At 60.0% G+C, this 14,953-nt stretch overlaps 1 protein-coding gene and 1 non-coding gene across 3 annotated transcripts; one reads left to right on the top strand and one right to left on the bottom strand.

The window, feature by feature from the left end:
* Nucleotides 1–346: 346 nt before the first annotated feature.
* On the bottom strand, nucleotides 347–436 carry TRNAR-UCU (transfer RNA arginine (anticodon UCU)). Its single transcript is given in 2 exon segments — nucleotides 347–382; nucleotides 400–436. It is a non-coding gene; the product is annotated as a tRNA-Arg (tRNA).
* A 456-nt stretch (nucleotides 437–892) lies between these two features.
* On the top strand, nucleotides 893–13,767 carry SLC27A4 (solute carrier family 27 member 4). 2 transcript variants are annotated; one of them, XM_067743139.1, is made up of 13 exons: nucleotides 894–1,096; nucleotides 2,417–2,583; nucleotides 4,191–4,585; nucleotides 5,871–6,029; nucleotides 7,477–7,546; nucleotides 7,654–7,745; nucleotides 8,564–8,673; nucleotides 8,941–9,150; nucleotides 9,320–9,446; nucleotides 9,996–10,133; nucleotides 10,260–10,424; nucleotides 10,515–10,661; nucleotides 12,898–13,767. In XM_067743139.1, exons 2-13 carry the CDS (start codon nucleotides 2,423–2,425, stop codon nucleotides 13,053–13,055), a joined length of 1,932 nt encoding a protein of 643 aa, XP_067599240.1. In that variant the 5' UTR covers nucleotides 894–1,096; nucleotides 2,417–2,422; the 3' UTR covers nucleotides 13,056–13,767. The 2 variants fall into 2 exon arrangements, with proteins under 2 accessions (XP_067599239.1, XP_067599240.1); XM_067743138.1 differs by having other exon boundaries at nucleotides 893–1,096; nucleotides 9,996–10,424.
* The last annotated feature ends 1,186 nt before the right edge of the window (nucleotides 13,768–14,953 follow it).

Here is a 14,953-nt window from a genome sequence, read left to right as displayed (position 1 = left end):
TCAGAGGTCCAGAGTGACACAGTGGGTGGGAAGTTGGCAGATGGCCCAGAACTGGGTGGCATGACAAACGTGGTCACAGCCCTCAGGGTCCAGACCATTCAGAGGCCAAAGATACATACGGGTCTCCAGATCCGTGCCCTTCGTGCCACCAAGTGTGCCGGGTTGCTTTCAAGAGACCAAGGATGGGAAAGGGTTCCTACGCAGCAATCCCTACACCAAGTTTATTGCTGTCCCAGAAGCACAGGTGCCAGTCTGAGGTCTGCAGGAGCCTTTGGGTCTTCTGAACCTTGTGGCCTTGGAGGCCGTAAAATTTCCGAATGGAAGTGAAGGAGGAGCTGTCAAAATTTGACTCTGATGGGACTCGAACCCACAACCTTTGAATAACCACAGGAGGCCAGCTAGAAGTCCAATGCGCTATCCATTGCGCCACAGAGCCAGTTGCTAGATTCTTCACACCCGACTCGCCTCTGCCTGAAACAGACTTTTTAGCGTTCTTCTAGGTGTGGCGCCGGGCCTTTGCTGAACTCTGCTTGGGTCCGGGCGCGGACTCCAGATTCCCCGCCAACGGTGCGGTGGGGGTGCTCTCCCCCACGTCCGGACGCCCAGGGATTGGGGGTCGGGGTCCAGGCAGAGCCCGCCTGCCTCCTCACTGCCCCGGGGGCCTCTGCTGTCCGGCGGGGCTGCGCGGCGCGGACTACAACTCCCAGCGTGCCGCGCGGGGCGCCGCCAGGAGCCGTCGCGCGCGTAGGACGGGCTGGGTCGGGCGGCGTAGGGCTCGCGGAGGCTGCGCGGCGTTGCCAGCTCTGCGGCGTGCTCACCCTGGGCAAGGCGCGGCAGGCGGCGGTGCCGGCCGGCGCAGCTGGTTTGGATTGCGGGAGGCGGGCGGGAGGCGGGCGGGAGACGGGCAGGGGAGGAGTCCCGCGGACGGGCGGGGCCGCCCGAGCTGCTGGGCCGTGCGGGGCGCAGAGCCGGGGAAACGCTGCTGAGACTCGGCTCTGTGCGCCCAGGAGCGGCTGATGCTCGTCCGCGCTCCCCACTCTGCTACAGCAGCCGGGCCGCATCTGGACTGCGTGCTCCGCGGCGGGGCCGACAGCAGGTGAGCACAGGCTAGGACAATGGGTCCCCGGGCGGGAGAATGTGCCCGGCCGAGTCCGGGGAAGGTGGCGGTACCGGTCTGGGGTGGGGGGCGCGCCCTGCTGCTCTGTCTCCTTGCCGGGCGCTCTGCTACCCTGGCTTTTCTGGGGGTCAAGGCGGTCCGCAGTGACCCGGGATCGGGGCCCGGGAGATCTGGGCATCCCGTTCCCTCCTCGTCCCATCCCCCAGCTTTCCGGGACGGGTCCTTGTCTTTTGCCCTGGCGGGCTCTGTTAGTCCAGAGGTCTGAGGACCTTGGAGACCCTTGGCATTGGAGTTGGAGGCGCTGGTTCGTCCCCCTCCCGGCTTTTGCTTTTCGTGTGGAGGAGGGAGAGATGGTGTAAGGGTTCCCTGTGGTCCAGACCATGTCTTCGTCCTGGCTTGGAGAATCTCAGGCTACCTCATAGACGTGACCTTCAGCCCCTCCCCAGGAACAGGAGAACCTGAAGGAAAACAGTCCCATCTGCTGCCCCTTGAGCAAGTCTGTAAAGCACCAGGAATAGAGTCCAAGAGTCCTAATCTCAGCCCTGCCAGCCGTTCCTCTCCCCTTAAGCCCCAATCCCCTAAGATTCATCTGAGTGGCTTGCTGAGTGTGTTTGTGGGGGTGACTTCAAGCCCCTCTTCCTCTCCCTCAATCACCTTTCCCTTCTGTGCGGTCACCTCTCAGGCACCTCCAGGCTCTCACCTGTTTTCTCCATCGCCCTCTGTGGGCCAACAGAGGCATGGCACTGCCTGGACCTATGGGCAGGGACTGAGCAGGGCCCCTTCTCAAGAAGTTGCCCCTTTGGGTGTTGTGGCTTGGCCTGATCATCCACAGAAACTCCGTAGGTCTCTGGGTGGGGAGTCGAGCCCGAGGCACTCAAGTCCATACCCGCTTCAAGGCATTTTGGTTGGGATCCTGGATGTCAGGAGAGTGGACTGTCTTCTTTTGGTTGGAAGGGCCTCTGAGAGCAATTCTCATTACACCCATTGCACAGAGGGGAAGACTAAGGACTGAAGTGGGAAAGGGACTTGCCCAAGGTCATTCAGAGAGTCATAGGCAGAGATGGGACTTAGGGGCTAGAACCCAGCCTCTGACTCTCAGCCCTGGAACTCCTCACCTCAAGTCCCATGCCTCTAGCCTGACCCTTCCCGACAGCCCCAGAAAGGGACCCAGTCCTCGGCTACCCTACTCAATATGGCCTCACTACAGGTTAACCCTTTGAGATGATAGTGGCCTGGTTGCCCAAGCCAGGAGGTAGGGGATCCAGGCATTTGGGTCCACTGACTGCCCTGTGCCCACAGGCCACAATGCTGCTTGGGGCGTCTCTGGTGGGGCTGCTGCTGTTCTCCAAGCTGGTGCTGAAACTGCCCTGGACCCAAGTCGGCTTCTCCCTGCTCTTCCTCTACCTGGGGTCTGGCGGCTGGCGCTTCGTCCGAGTCTTCGTCAAGACCGTCAGGCGTGATGTCTTGTGAGTACCTGGTACAACCCTTCCTGGGTTTCCTACACTATGCTGGGCTCCTAATCCCCCAAATCTCCCCAGGCCAGACCCTATGGTCTCTACCAGCACAGGGCACCCAGGCCCCAAAGGAGCAGTCTGTGTTCCACACCCTTCCCCTTGCAATAGTATGTGGTACCTCCGTTGCCAAGGTCAAAGTCTCCTCCCAGGGAATCTCCTTAACTTGGTGCTCTTTATCCTGGAGCAGACTTGGGGTCCTGGGACATACATCAAACACCGGGCGTGTTGAGGAGACATCTGTAAGGAGTCCTAAGAACATGCTCTAACTTGTGAGAGGGTGAAGAAGAACCCTGTGGAGGAGGCCCTGTCCTCCAGTTGGCATGAGTCTGAGAGGGCACTGAGTTCTAGAGCAGGCCCTGAATCATGTCAGGGAGAATCTGCTTCCCAGAGAAAGTCAGGGATGGTCCATGGGGATATCCTGTACCAGAAACACCTGCTGCTACCTCCTCTGTGAAAAGCGCTGAGCTGACTCTGGGGCCTGGGGTGGGGAGGGGAATGAGGCAGCCCCAGACCTGGGCCAAGCTTAGACTGGTCAGGGAGACCGGAGAGGACACAGTCAATCCCTAAACTGGCAGTGCCATGCGGGCAGAGACCCTGGCAGTCTTAATCACGGTAGTATCCCAGTGCCCAGCACCCCGACCCACACCCAGAACAGGTGGCTTGGCATTTGTCAGTCTGAGTTGATTGCAAAAGGAGGTTTCGAGTGGCCACTGCAGGAAGGGTGGTCGCGGCAGAGAGCTGTGGGAGCGTGAACAAAGGGAGATGGCTTCAGGCCTGGGCCCTGGGGAATCAGAGGAGGCCTCCTGGAGGAAAAGCAGTTGTACTTGAGAGTCATCTCAAGGAAGTGGGAGCGGGGGACTCCAGCCAGAGGGCACGGCATCAGCAAAGGCACAGAGGCTGGGGGGCCAGGAGAGTTCAGGGGTCAGAGGTGGCACGGGTGGGGCAGGAAAGGAGGATGTTGCCAAGTGATTCCACAAACACTTATTGAACATCTACCCTGTGCCTGGCACTGAGTAGCGCCCGGGGGCAAGATGGTGAACAGGGCGGACCTTGCTGGGCTCACCGGGAGGGAGACGGGACAAATCGCAAACTCGTCCTTTTTCACTGCTGCAGTTACGGGGAGAGGGACAATACGGGGGTGTGGGAGGTCCAGGAGGAGGAGTTTGGACTTTGACTTGGGGCCCTGTAGTCGTGGAAGTCCCCAACAGAGCAGCAGACTCAGAGCAGAGCTTAGAGTGTACTTGGAGTTGAACTCTGGAGCCGGACAGGACTGAGGTTCAAATGTCAGCGCTGCCACGTTCCACCCGTAAAGCCCAGGGCAAGCCCTGGCACCGGTTTCCTCCTCTGTACCGGGGAGGGAGTAATCGCCCGGGTCCCTGGTGTTATCGGGTCCCTGATGTTATCGTGCAGCATCAGTGAGCCGCTGCATGTATCGCTGCCCCGCACACAGGTGCTGGGAAAGGGGTGTCACAAGTGATCAGACCAGGGCTTCCGGACCCCCACTCCCAAGCCCAGCAGTCACAGCTCCCTTGCTCATCCCTCTCGCACCCCACACCCAGCGGCGGCCTAGTGCTCCTGAAGGTGAAGGCCAAGGTCCGACGCTACCTGCGGGAGCGGCGCACGGTGCCCATCTTGTTCGCCTCCACGGTCCAGCGCCACCCGAACAAGACGGCCCTGATCTTCGAGGGCACGGACACCCACTGGACCTTCTGCCAGCTGGATGACTACTCAAGCGGCGTGGCCAACTTCCTGCAGGCGCGGGGCCTGGCTTCGGGCGACGTGGTCGCCCTCTTCATGGAGAACTGCAATGAGTTTGTGGGCCTGTGGCTGGGCATGGCCAAGCTGGGTGTGGAGGCGGCGCTCATCAACACCAACCTCCGGCGGGACGCACTGCGCCACTGCCTGACCTCCTCCCAGGCCCGGGCCCTCATCTTTGGCAGCGAGATGGCCCCAGGTGAGCCCCGAAGGGGCAGGGGATAGGCAGGGAGTCCCACGGGACCGCCACAACACCCCCCCCCCCCCCCCCCCGCTCCAGCCCTGGGAGAGTCTGTGTGGCTCACCGGTTAAGGGCATGAGCCCTGGAGTCAGATGGCCTGGGCTGTGCCCCTGGTAGGCTGGAGACCCGAGTGAGACCCTGTGCTTCAGTCTCCTCACCATAGCACCTGCCTCCTGCTGTTTTCAGGGAGACACTTCACCTGAAGTATTAACACAGTGGCCGATGCTAGGTGACCCCTCAGACATAATGGTAACTGTTCTTGTGACTAATTAGGCCTCATCTATAAAATGGGGACAAGAGTCTGTTCCCTGCTCTCCTGCAGAGCTTATGTTTATTGGCCACCGCGTTGGGCACTGACCACGTGCTGAGTTTGGGGCTTTACAAAAGCAGCTCTAATCTCCACTAAGCCTGGTGAGGTAGAGATTGTCATCTTGGCTTCACAGATGAGGAGACTGAGGTTCAGAGTGGCGTGAGGCACTCACCCAGAGCCACACAGCTGTTAAGTGACAGAACCGGGGTTTGATCTCTGGCTTTGACCACAGTGTCCCTGTTCTCTCTCCCCATGCTGCTGTGACTGTGGAATAATGGGCAGGAGAGGTTCTTAAGATGCTGAAAGGGGAGGAGGAAAGATGCAGCAGGGAGAGGGGAGAGGGTTGGACAAGTCAAGAGGAAGCCAGAGGAGTTGTGGCCGTGTGGGCCAGACTGGCCTACGCTCAGGGCGGTTGAGTATCTGGACATGTGTAGTGCACAGGAGAGCCTGAGAGAAGGTTCCCACCCTCTGAAGAGGCTGGAGGGCTGCCGGCCTCTGACCCCCCACTCCTCCCTCCTAACCAGTCCCCCATAGACTAGCATAGTACAGTGGGTAGGGCCATAGTAAGCCTTGGTGTGAGATAGAGCTGACTTTGAGTCCCAGCTCCAGCACATTCTAGCTGTGAGTGAATCCCTCCCATTCTCAGCCTCAATTTTCTCATCTGTAAAATGGGTGGTTATTGGTACCTGTTTCCTGGGGTGTGTGCACAGGAGCATGCATGTAAAGAGCCCGTGGTGTAGTTAGCCAGCAGCTAATGGGAGCCGTTGCTCCTCTCAGCATCTTCCTTACGACGAGGTCCCAGGTGCTTCACCCATGTCTCTGCCCTACCCAGCCAGCCTCCCCTGACAACATGCTCAGCCTCGGCACAAGCAGAGGTCCTGGGAACACGGGGTGTCCTGGCCTGCCTGCTGATCTGCCTTGTTTCCCCCACAGCTGTCCTTGAGATCTGTGCCAGCCTGGACCCCTCCATCAGCCTCTTCTGCACCGGTCCCTGGGAGGCCAGCGCAGTGCCCGCCGGCACGGAGCACCTGGACCCCCTGCTAGAAGATGCCCCCAAGCACCTGCCCAGCCGCCCCAACAAGGGCTTCGTAGGTGGGCCCCTCACCCCCACGGGGGGTTCTAAGATGGCCAGGGACAGAGCAGTGGCCTCAAGGCCTGGGTTCTTCTGTAAACTTGCTGCGTGACCTGGAGTGAGTCATGTCACCTCCCTTTTCCATCCGGGAAAATGAGGACAGTGATCCTGGGCTTACTACGAAGGCTGCATGAGCTGATGTGTGTGAAAGTGCCAGGCACACAGAACGCAGTTCTTGAACAGCCTTCGTTGACGCCTGACTCGCGCAGGATCACGTGGAACCCAGGAGCCTGCCTCGCCTGAGTTTGGGCTGCGCTTGGACCAGGGGCGAGACCCTTTGCATGGTCACCCACCACCTGTTCAGCGCAGGCCCCTGTTGGTCTGTGATCCCCTCCCTGCTCTGGGCTGCCTCCCCCGACTTCTAGGCAGCCTTCCAGGCCCTCTCACCTCTCTTCCTGCCCACTCCAGCCCGCCTTCTGCAGCCCGCGGCTTGCTGCAGCGCCTGGGGGTTCAGAGCCTGGGCCAAGTTCACATCCCAGCTCTACTGCTTCCCATGTATGACCCTGAACACCTGAGCTGCCCTTTGAGCCTCGGTTCCCAGAGCCATAAAATTGGGGATGGCAACAGAACCTGTGTTTGAGGGTTGGAAAAGGTCCAGTGGAAAGCTAGGGTATGACCGGAAGTGCTCAGTAACTGGCCGTCATCGTCATTATCGTTTAACCTCTGCCGTGTGTGGATATGGTCCGCCGGGTGCTTTTTTAAGCTCCTTGAGGGCGGGACTCTGGCTGGTTGAACCTGGCGCCAAGCCTAGGGCTGACATACTGCACGCGCCCTGAGAACGTGAGATGGTTACTATATAACGTGCAGAGGCATTCCTGACCTCCTGGAACCTCCAGCCTGGTGGAGCTGACCTCACACAGAAACCATAACGTGACAATCCCTGGTCCTGGCAGTGGGGGAATACAGAAATGGTCAGTGGTGCAAAGGCTACCTCTGCACCCGGCTTCCTGCAGCTAACCCTCCCCACGCAGTAGGCATCACCTCCTTCGAGAAGCCCTCCCTGGTGCCACCTCCCCTCCCTGGAGCCTGGGTCAAGCACTGCAGCTGGGCTTTGGCAGGCCCTGTGCTTCCCAACACTCTGCGCTCAGTATTGGAAATACCCGTGTCCGCATCTTCCTGTCCCACTTGGCTCTCACCTCCACCCAGGCAAGGCCTGTGCTCATCTTAGTCACTGATGTCTCCCCGGGCCTGGCACAGAGCGAGGGCTCGGAAAAAGTTTGTTGAAGGAAGCAGTGCAGGCATTAGAGCAGAGAGTGGTGCTTGGGGGCATCAGTGTAGGCTTTCTGGAGGAGGTGTGATGGGAGTGGGTGTTGAGTGATGTACACCTACAGATGTCTGCCTGCCTGACTCTGTGCCCAGCCCTGTGCTGCCCCCTCTCACAGCCACTCCTGTGTCTGTTTTCTTCAGATAAGCTCTTCTACATCTACACGTCAGGCACCACAGGGCTGCCCAAAGCTGCCATCGTGGTGCACAGCAGGTAAGGGGAAGGTGCCCTGGGGGGAGGCCTGGGGATGGTGGGGCCTCGGAGCCACTCCTCCTGCCTTTCCAGCGGCCCACAGAGCCCTTGGCCCTCTGCCCTCCCAGGTATTACCGCATGGCTGCCCTGGTGTACTACGGCTTCCGCATGCGGCCCGACGACATCGTCTACGACTGTCTCCCCCTCTACCACTCTGCAGGTATTCCAGGCCTGTCCACTCAGCCTCCAGCACCCCCAGAGTCTTGGAAGCCCCACCCTTCTTGGCAGGCAGCATGTTGCAGTAGAAACATTTGAGCTTTGGAGTCAAATCTGGGTTCAAATACAGACGTGGGCATTGATCTCTGAATGAAAGTGGCCACACCAGCAAAAGTGGTGTGTGTGGCCGTGTCCCGCAGGGCACCTGGGCTGGTCTGACCATTCAGGTCGCTTCCACAGGTATGCAGTCTTAGGAGCTGCTTGGTCTTAGGAGCTTTTAGAAAGACAGAGATGGAATAAATGTAATTCCTGCCCTCAAGGTGCTTAGGGTTTGGCTGTGTGTGTTTGGGGCAGGATGAATGATGGGACCCTATCCTGACTCTTAATACAAGAAATGGCATTGAGTATGGGGAGAGGCAGGGAGCAGGAGCTCAGTTCAAGGGAAGAGCCCAGTGATGGCCTGGAAGGCTTCCTGGAGGAGGTGCACCCAAGGCAGGCAGATGTGAGGTGCAGAAGCTAGGCGGGCTAGCTCAGTGCCCCCTGGCTGAATGGTAGCGTTACGGGTATGGGAGCAGGAGCTTGGGGCCAGCTCCAGAGGCCTCAGAGGACAGTCTAAGGATTGCGTACTCAATCCTATAGGCACTGGGGAGCCATGGAAGGTGTCTGACTGGCGAGAGAGATATGACCAGTTAGTGTTGGAGGGACAGGACAGGAGAGAGAAAGGGAAAGAGCCTTTGAGGAGATCGGGCTGTACAAGAGGAGGCTCTGGAGGGAAGGGTCTCCTGTCTACCTGACCTCTGAGGCCCACCCCTCTGCCTTCAGGAAACATCGTGGGAATCGGGCAGTGCCTGCTCCATGGCATGACGGTGGTGATCCGGAGGAAGTTCTCAGCTTCCCGCTTCTGGGACGATTGTATCAAATACAACTGCACAGTGAGTGAGAGGGGAAGGGGATGAGCATCCCCGTCCCCTCGGGACCCTCCCGCCAGGTCTACCCAGGGACATCTGTCTGACAGCTGAGGGCAGCCAGCCATTTATTTGGGGCAACACTCCCGTTGTTCAGACGGGAAGACTGAGGCCCAGAGAGGGAAGGGATTGCACAGCCGGCCCCTGGGGTAGTAGGGGTAGGGGCTTGGGGGGTTGGGGGGCAGTGAAGTAAGAGTAGCCTTGGGCCCAGACTCACACCAAGTCCATCCCCAGATCGTGCAGTACATCGGCGAACTCTGCCGCTACCTCCTGAACCAGCCACCCCGGGAGGCGGAAAACCGGCACCGGGTGCGCATGGCACTCGGCAACGGCCTCCGGCAGTCCATCTGGACCAACTTTTGCAGCCGCTTCCACATTTCCCAGGTGGCCGAGTTTTACGGGGCCACGGAGTGCAACTGCAGCCTGGGCAACTTCGACGGCCAGGTGCGGCCCAGGTTGGGGACGCAGATGGACCACGGAAGGCACGGGTGGCAGAGGGGAGAGCAGAGTTCCGGTGTGGGAGTGTGGGTGCTGGAGGCCCCCCGCAGCCCCCAGACTGTCCAGTTTCAGGCCCATGGTGGGAGCAGCTGGGCCCGAGTCTCGGCCTTTGCAGGTGGGGGCCTGTGGATTCAACAGCCGCATCCTGTCTTTCGTGTACCCCATCCGGCTGGTTCGTGTCAACGAGGACACCATGGAGCTGATCCGGGGGCCTGATGGCGTTTGCCTTCCATGCCAGCCAGGTCTACCCTAGGGTTGCAGTTGGGGGTGAGAGTGGGAGGGGCTGACTCAGGAGGGGGGTGGGGCCGGTGGGTGGGGAGCCCCATCCTGGTCAGCAGCCAGAAGTCATCTTCTCTGAGGGCTTCCAGGCATTTATTTCTTCATCCGTGCATCCGTTCAGTCACCATCCCATCCACCCAGTCCCTTCGTGCACTTTCGTGTTGTGGACCCTGGGCCCAGGCCGCCTCAGTCCCCCAGCTCTGTGCCTGAGTCCCTCACCTGCACGTGGTTGTCCTGAGGAGTCCATGTGGTACAGCTCTTTAAGCAGAGCCAGGGCCCTGGGAGTGCCGGCTCTGGTTAGGCCGTCCGAGTAGGGCTTGACCACCCTGTCATTTGTTTGTTCGACTTTCCATCCATCTGTTCAGTGACCAGACTTTACCGAGACGCTCCCTGCCCTTGGGGCTCCCGGGGTGGGGCGGGGGAGAAGTGGGCGTTTCTGTGGACAGCTGCAGGGTGCGCTCAGTGTGAAAGAGACCCCAGGGCAGGTCTGACCCCGCCTCCCCTACCCACAGGTGAGCCGGGCCAACTGGTGGGCGCCATCGTCCAGCAGGACCCCCTGCGGCGCTTCGACGGCTACCTCAACCAGGGCGCCAACAACAAGAAGATCGCCAAGGATGTCTTCAAGAAGGGGGACCAGGCCTACCTCACCGGTGGGTGGGCACCTCTCCCTAGGCCTTCGCCGCCCCTCGGGGTCGGGGGGGAAGGGGCCTTTCACCACCCTCCGAGAGCACCTCCCCGGGAACCCCCGGTACCCAGCTCACCCAGCTCCCCTCTAGGCGACGTGCTGGTGATGGACGAGCTGGGCTACCTGTACTTTCGGGACCGCACGGGGGACACCTTCCGCTGGAAAGGCGAGAACGTGTCCACCACGGAGGTGGAGGGCGCGCTCAGCCGCCTGCTGGCCATGGCCGACGTGGCCGTGTATGGCGTCGAGGTGCCAGGTACCCGGGGAGGAGGGAGGTGCCGGCATGTGTGCGGAGGGGCCGCAGGGGCCATCGCCAGCCGCTCACTGCCCACTCTGCCACCCCCAGGAACCGAGGGCCGGGCCGGCATGGCCGCTGTGGCCAACCCCTCCGGCAGCTGTGACCTGGAGCGCTTAGCCCAGCTCCTGGAGAAGGAGCTGCCCCTGTACGCCCGCCCCATCTTCCTGCGCTTCCTGCCTGAGCTGCACAAAACAGGTCTGTCCCCACCCCCGACCCCAGCTCCAACTCGCAGGTGCCAGGCCAAGGCCCCTTCCTGGGTCCTTCTGAGAGGCCGGGGTGCCTGTCGTTTTGCCTTCACCCACAGCCTTGCCAAGTGGTTGGTAACCTGACCTACCTGTGGGCAGACCCAGGCTTCAGGGAGAGAGGGTGCATCTATTCTCAGTGGGACAACTGAGAACAAATACCGACCGAGTGTCTCCTCTGCTCCAGGCACTGTGCTAGGCCCTGGGGGTATAGGTGACAAATTCCGGTAGGACCTGTGCCTTCTGGGAGCTTCTAGAGCAGCAGGGGAGGCAGCCACAGGATAAGGAATTCCAAAGATAAAGAATGGAATGCAGATCAAACTGACAGGAAAGTGAATGAGGGGATTGGGGGTGACTGGGAGGCTCCCCTGAGGAGGTGCGGTTTCAGTGGAGACCTGAGAGTGAGAGGGAGGGAGGGAGGGAGGGAGGACTTCGTGGGGGTGGGAGGCCTTCCGGGCTCTGGGAACAGCCACTGCAGAGTCCCTGAGGCAGGGAGGCACTTGACTGCTAGAGGAATGAAAGGAGGCCCCCGAAGCTGGAGCAGTGAGGGGTGGGCAGCGGCGTGAGGTGGGATGGCAAGGGCAGCAGGGGCCTTGTGGGCCGGGGAGGGGGGCTTGGACTATACCGGGGGCAGTAGGGAGCCACAGAAGTGTTTGAGCAAGGTAGTGACCTGGTCAGATTCCTGTCCTGTGTAGAGGCTGGGGGAGGCTGCAGGTGGCCCAGGGGGAGGGGCGAGTGGTGGGTCCACCGGCACACGGCGGGGTGGTGCCCTCCTTCTGTCTGTCGGTCCTCTCGGGAGCTTCTCTGGGCAGGCAGCTCTGAGGCTCATGCCCCGACCTCCCCTCCACTCTCCTCAGTCCTGGCTGCCTCCAAACTTACTTAGGGCTCAGAACAACCATTTTATTTGCTCACAATTTGTGGGTCAGCAGTTTGGGGTTAAGTCCAGCTGAGTGTTCTTCTGTTGGCCCCATCTAGGGTCAAATAGTGCCATCGGGTGTAAGAGGGCCACCCTCACGTGGGGCTTCCGGCTGGTTGGCTCTGCAGTGACGTCCACAGAACGATGGTGATGGCAGTGTGCTCTAGCTGCGCTCTGCGCTCTCCGTCACGGCAGCTACCAGCCCCGAGCGCTTGAAGTGGGACCAGTGTGACGCGGAAACTGAATTTTAAGTTTCGTTTCATTTTAATTAAATTTGCGTAGCCACATATGGCCAGTGACTACCCACTTAGCGCCCATCTAAGCAGCCCTTCCTGGGGTGGTTCTGCTCTGTTCCATGTGGTTTCTCCTCCTTCAGAGGCTAGACTGGTCTCAGGGCACCCCGAGAGGGTGGGGATGGAAGCTGCAAGGCCCCTTGAGGCCTAGACCACCCACAACATGGCCTCTTCCGCATTCTGTGAGTCAGAGCCAGTTGTAAGGCCAGTCTGGATTCAAGCAGCCGTTGAGAAAGACTCCATCTCTTGCTGGGAGAAGTGGCCAGTCCACGCGGCAGAGGAGTACCTGGGGAGAAGCTGTAGCCATTTCTGGCATCTATCACACCTGGGTTCAAATCCCAGCTCCATTGCCTACGAGCTGTGTGACGTTGGCTCAGATATGTGCCTCTGAGCGTCAGTCTTCTCATCTATATAGAGGGGCTAAGACCGTTGATTGAAAGATGCATAATTTATATTACATACTATTAAGGGGAAAAAACACGAATTGAGCTATTTCAGAGATGTTGAAATCTGAAATCTTGTGCATCTTAGAATCCATAGAATATGGTTGTGCACCTGCCCCTGGGGTTGATGTGCAGATTGCATGAGATCACGCCTGTACCTGGGAGGTGCTCAGATGAGGGGGAGTCATCAGGGAAGACCTGCGGTCTGGTCCTCACTCTGCTGTCACTCAGCATGTGGCCCTGAAAGAATAGCTTCTCTTCTTCAGGTCTCCGTTTCCCTGTCTGCAAAAAGGCGTGGGGAACTCGGCCCCTTCCCCTTCGCCGGGGCTGCTCTGAGGAGTGATACATAATGTAATGGGTGGAGCCTTTGCAAACTGTAGAGGGCGGTGCCCCTCCTCCCATGCCTCCCCTTTCCGGTGTCCTCTGCAGCCCTCCTCTCCCTTCCTCAACCCTGGCGGGAGGGCGGGTTCTGAGAGCTTGGGCCCCTGCCCTACACCCTTCTGACCCTTCTTCCCCCTTGTCTTCTCCCTCCCTCAGGGACCTTCAAGCTACAGAAGACAGACCTGCGGAAGGAGGGCTTTGACCTAACAGTTGTGAAAGACCCACTGTTCTACCTGGATGTCCGGAAGGGCCGCTATGTCCCTCTGGACCGAGAGGCCTACACTCGCATCCAGGCAGGCGAGGAGAAGCTGTGATTTGCCCCGAGTCCCTCTGAGGGCCACCGGATGCTGGACCCAGAGCACCAGCTCCCACCCCAGAGGGTTCCTGGGCAAAGCCAGACCAAAGCAAGAAGGGCCTGGCCTCACAACCCCGAGGTGCTGACCCCCACCCCTCAAAACTGCCAAGGGACTCACTGCTGCCTCCCCCTCCCCCCAAGGCTTTCTGTGAAAGCCTCATCTCCATGTTGTGTCTTCAGGGGGCCTCTGGGCCCCAGGCTGAGACTGAGACTGGGCCCCTCAGGATGATGTCTTAGGGCAGGACAGGGGAGGTGGAGGGTCACCAAGCACTCTCCAGAGAACAGGCAGCTTGTAAACGGGACCAGGGCAGAAGCCCCCAGACCCAGGAAGCCAGCAGAGTGGGCGGGGGCAGCAGTGGCTGTTGATCAGGTGTCCGAATAGGATCCAGGCCCTGGAGCCACTCAAGCGTCCTCAGCCCTGCCGGTGCCTCTAGGAGGGCAGGAGAGGGACTGACCTGTAGCAGGCAGCCTGGACCTGTAGCAGGCAGCCTGGACGGGGCACCCGTCTCATCCCCCTCTCTCTGGGTGCCTGCCTGGCTGTCCCTCAGGCAGGGTCTCTCTGTCTTTGTGGGTCTGTCCTTGTCCCCTCCTCCGTCTCCGTCCTGGCCTGGCTATGAAGGGAGAAGGGGTGGGGGGCGCTCAGGGGCCAATAAACTCTGCCTTCCTCCCCCTGCCCGTGTGATGCCACCTGAGCTCACCCCATCCTGCTCAGGCCCCAGCTTCTGCCCCATTCACTCCTCCATTCATCCGTTCATTTGGACTGAGGGATATAGCAGGTTATCTTAGATGGGGGGCAGTTCCCACCTGAGCCTGGCAGGGTGTTTTAACAGCATGATCTTGAGAGTCTAAACCAGCTGTGTCACGAGCTTGCGCGTTGGGCAAGTGACTTTGTTGTCTCTGTGACAAGGGAATGATCAGCTAGGATTCAGAGAGCTAAAGGGAGCCAGTATGAGGAAAGGGCTGTTCAGAGCCGTTGAGGGAGGAAACCCTAACCCAGCACAGGGTCCCATCTCCAGACCCTTGCCCATGCTGTTCCTTCTGCCAGGGGTGCATTTTCCCAGGGGGTTTGGCAGGGGGGCTGTGCAAGGCAGAGCAGGGCTGCCTAACCGGCTGGGTAGAGTCTAGGAAAGCTTCCTGGAACAGTGTTTGCAGAGCTGTCAGCAGTGCCAGCGGAGGGCCAGCTGTCCCCTAGGGCCCAGCCCCTGGAGTCGCACGCAGGCTGGAAATGTGCACAGCCCAATGGAAAGGGGGTCCACCCCAAGCCAGGGCAGCAGGCAGCGTGTGTGCCCCAGGGCGTCATCTTCACTATTTAACCCTCAGCACCGTCTGTCACTTGACTGAGGTCACACAGCAAGTAGTGGGGACTGGAATGCCAGCCCCAGCCCCTTGCCCTTCCCGCTGCTCCTTGGTGCAGAAGGCAACAGGAAAGCCAGATGAGCTTCCATTCCACGCATGCTTGTGGAGCCAACTGTGAGCCACACCCCAGGCCAGCAGCTGACTGGGTGGTGGGTGACCAGGGTGAGAAATCTGGGGTGCCTCCTGGGGGAGTGACCTTTGAAAGATAGTGGAGTCTGGTGCCACTCTTGGGAGAAGAGGGAGGCAGCGCTGGAGTTGGCCCCTGGAGAGCGAGGCTGATGCGGGTGGGGTTTGGGAGTGGCAGGCATGGCTGCAGTGCCCTAGTGTGACCAGCAGAGGGCGCACGGGTCCTGTAGAATCCAGTCCAGCCTTTGGCGCTCAGCCAAGGGAAGCTGGAAGGAGGGAGTGCAAGTCCCCACTTCACCCCCAGCGGTACTCATCCCAGAGGACTCTGTGGTGGGCCTTTGATCAGGCTCCCAAGGGGCTGGACTTGGCTGACAG

This window comes from Pseudorca crassidens, chromosome 7 (genome assembly GCF_039906515.1).
Source record: "Pseudorca crassidens isolate mPseCra1 chromosome 7, mPseCra1.hap1, whole genome shotgun sequence".
Lineage (NCBI taxonomy): Eukaryota > Metazoa > Chordata > Mammalia > Artiodactyla > Delphinidae > Pseudorca > Pseudorca crassidens.
This window is presented reverse-complemented; position numbering and strand designations above follow the sequence as displayed.

Coding starts and splice junctions, on each gene's coding strand:
- SLC27A4 (XM_067743138.1), top strand. CDS start 2,423: ATGCTGCTTGGGGCGTCTCTGGTGGGGCTGCTGCTGTTCTCCAAGCTG. Junction 4,586..5,870: donor TGGCAGCGAGATGGCCCCAG/GTGAGCCCCGAA, acceptor TTTCCCCCACAG/CTGTCCTTGAGATCTGTGCC. Junction 10,662..12,897: donor GCCTGAGCTGCACAAAACAG/GTCTGTCCCCAC, acceptor TCCCTCCCTCAG/GGACCTTCAAGCTACAGAAG.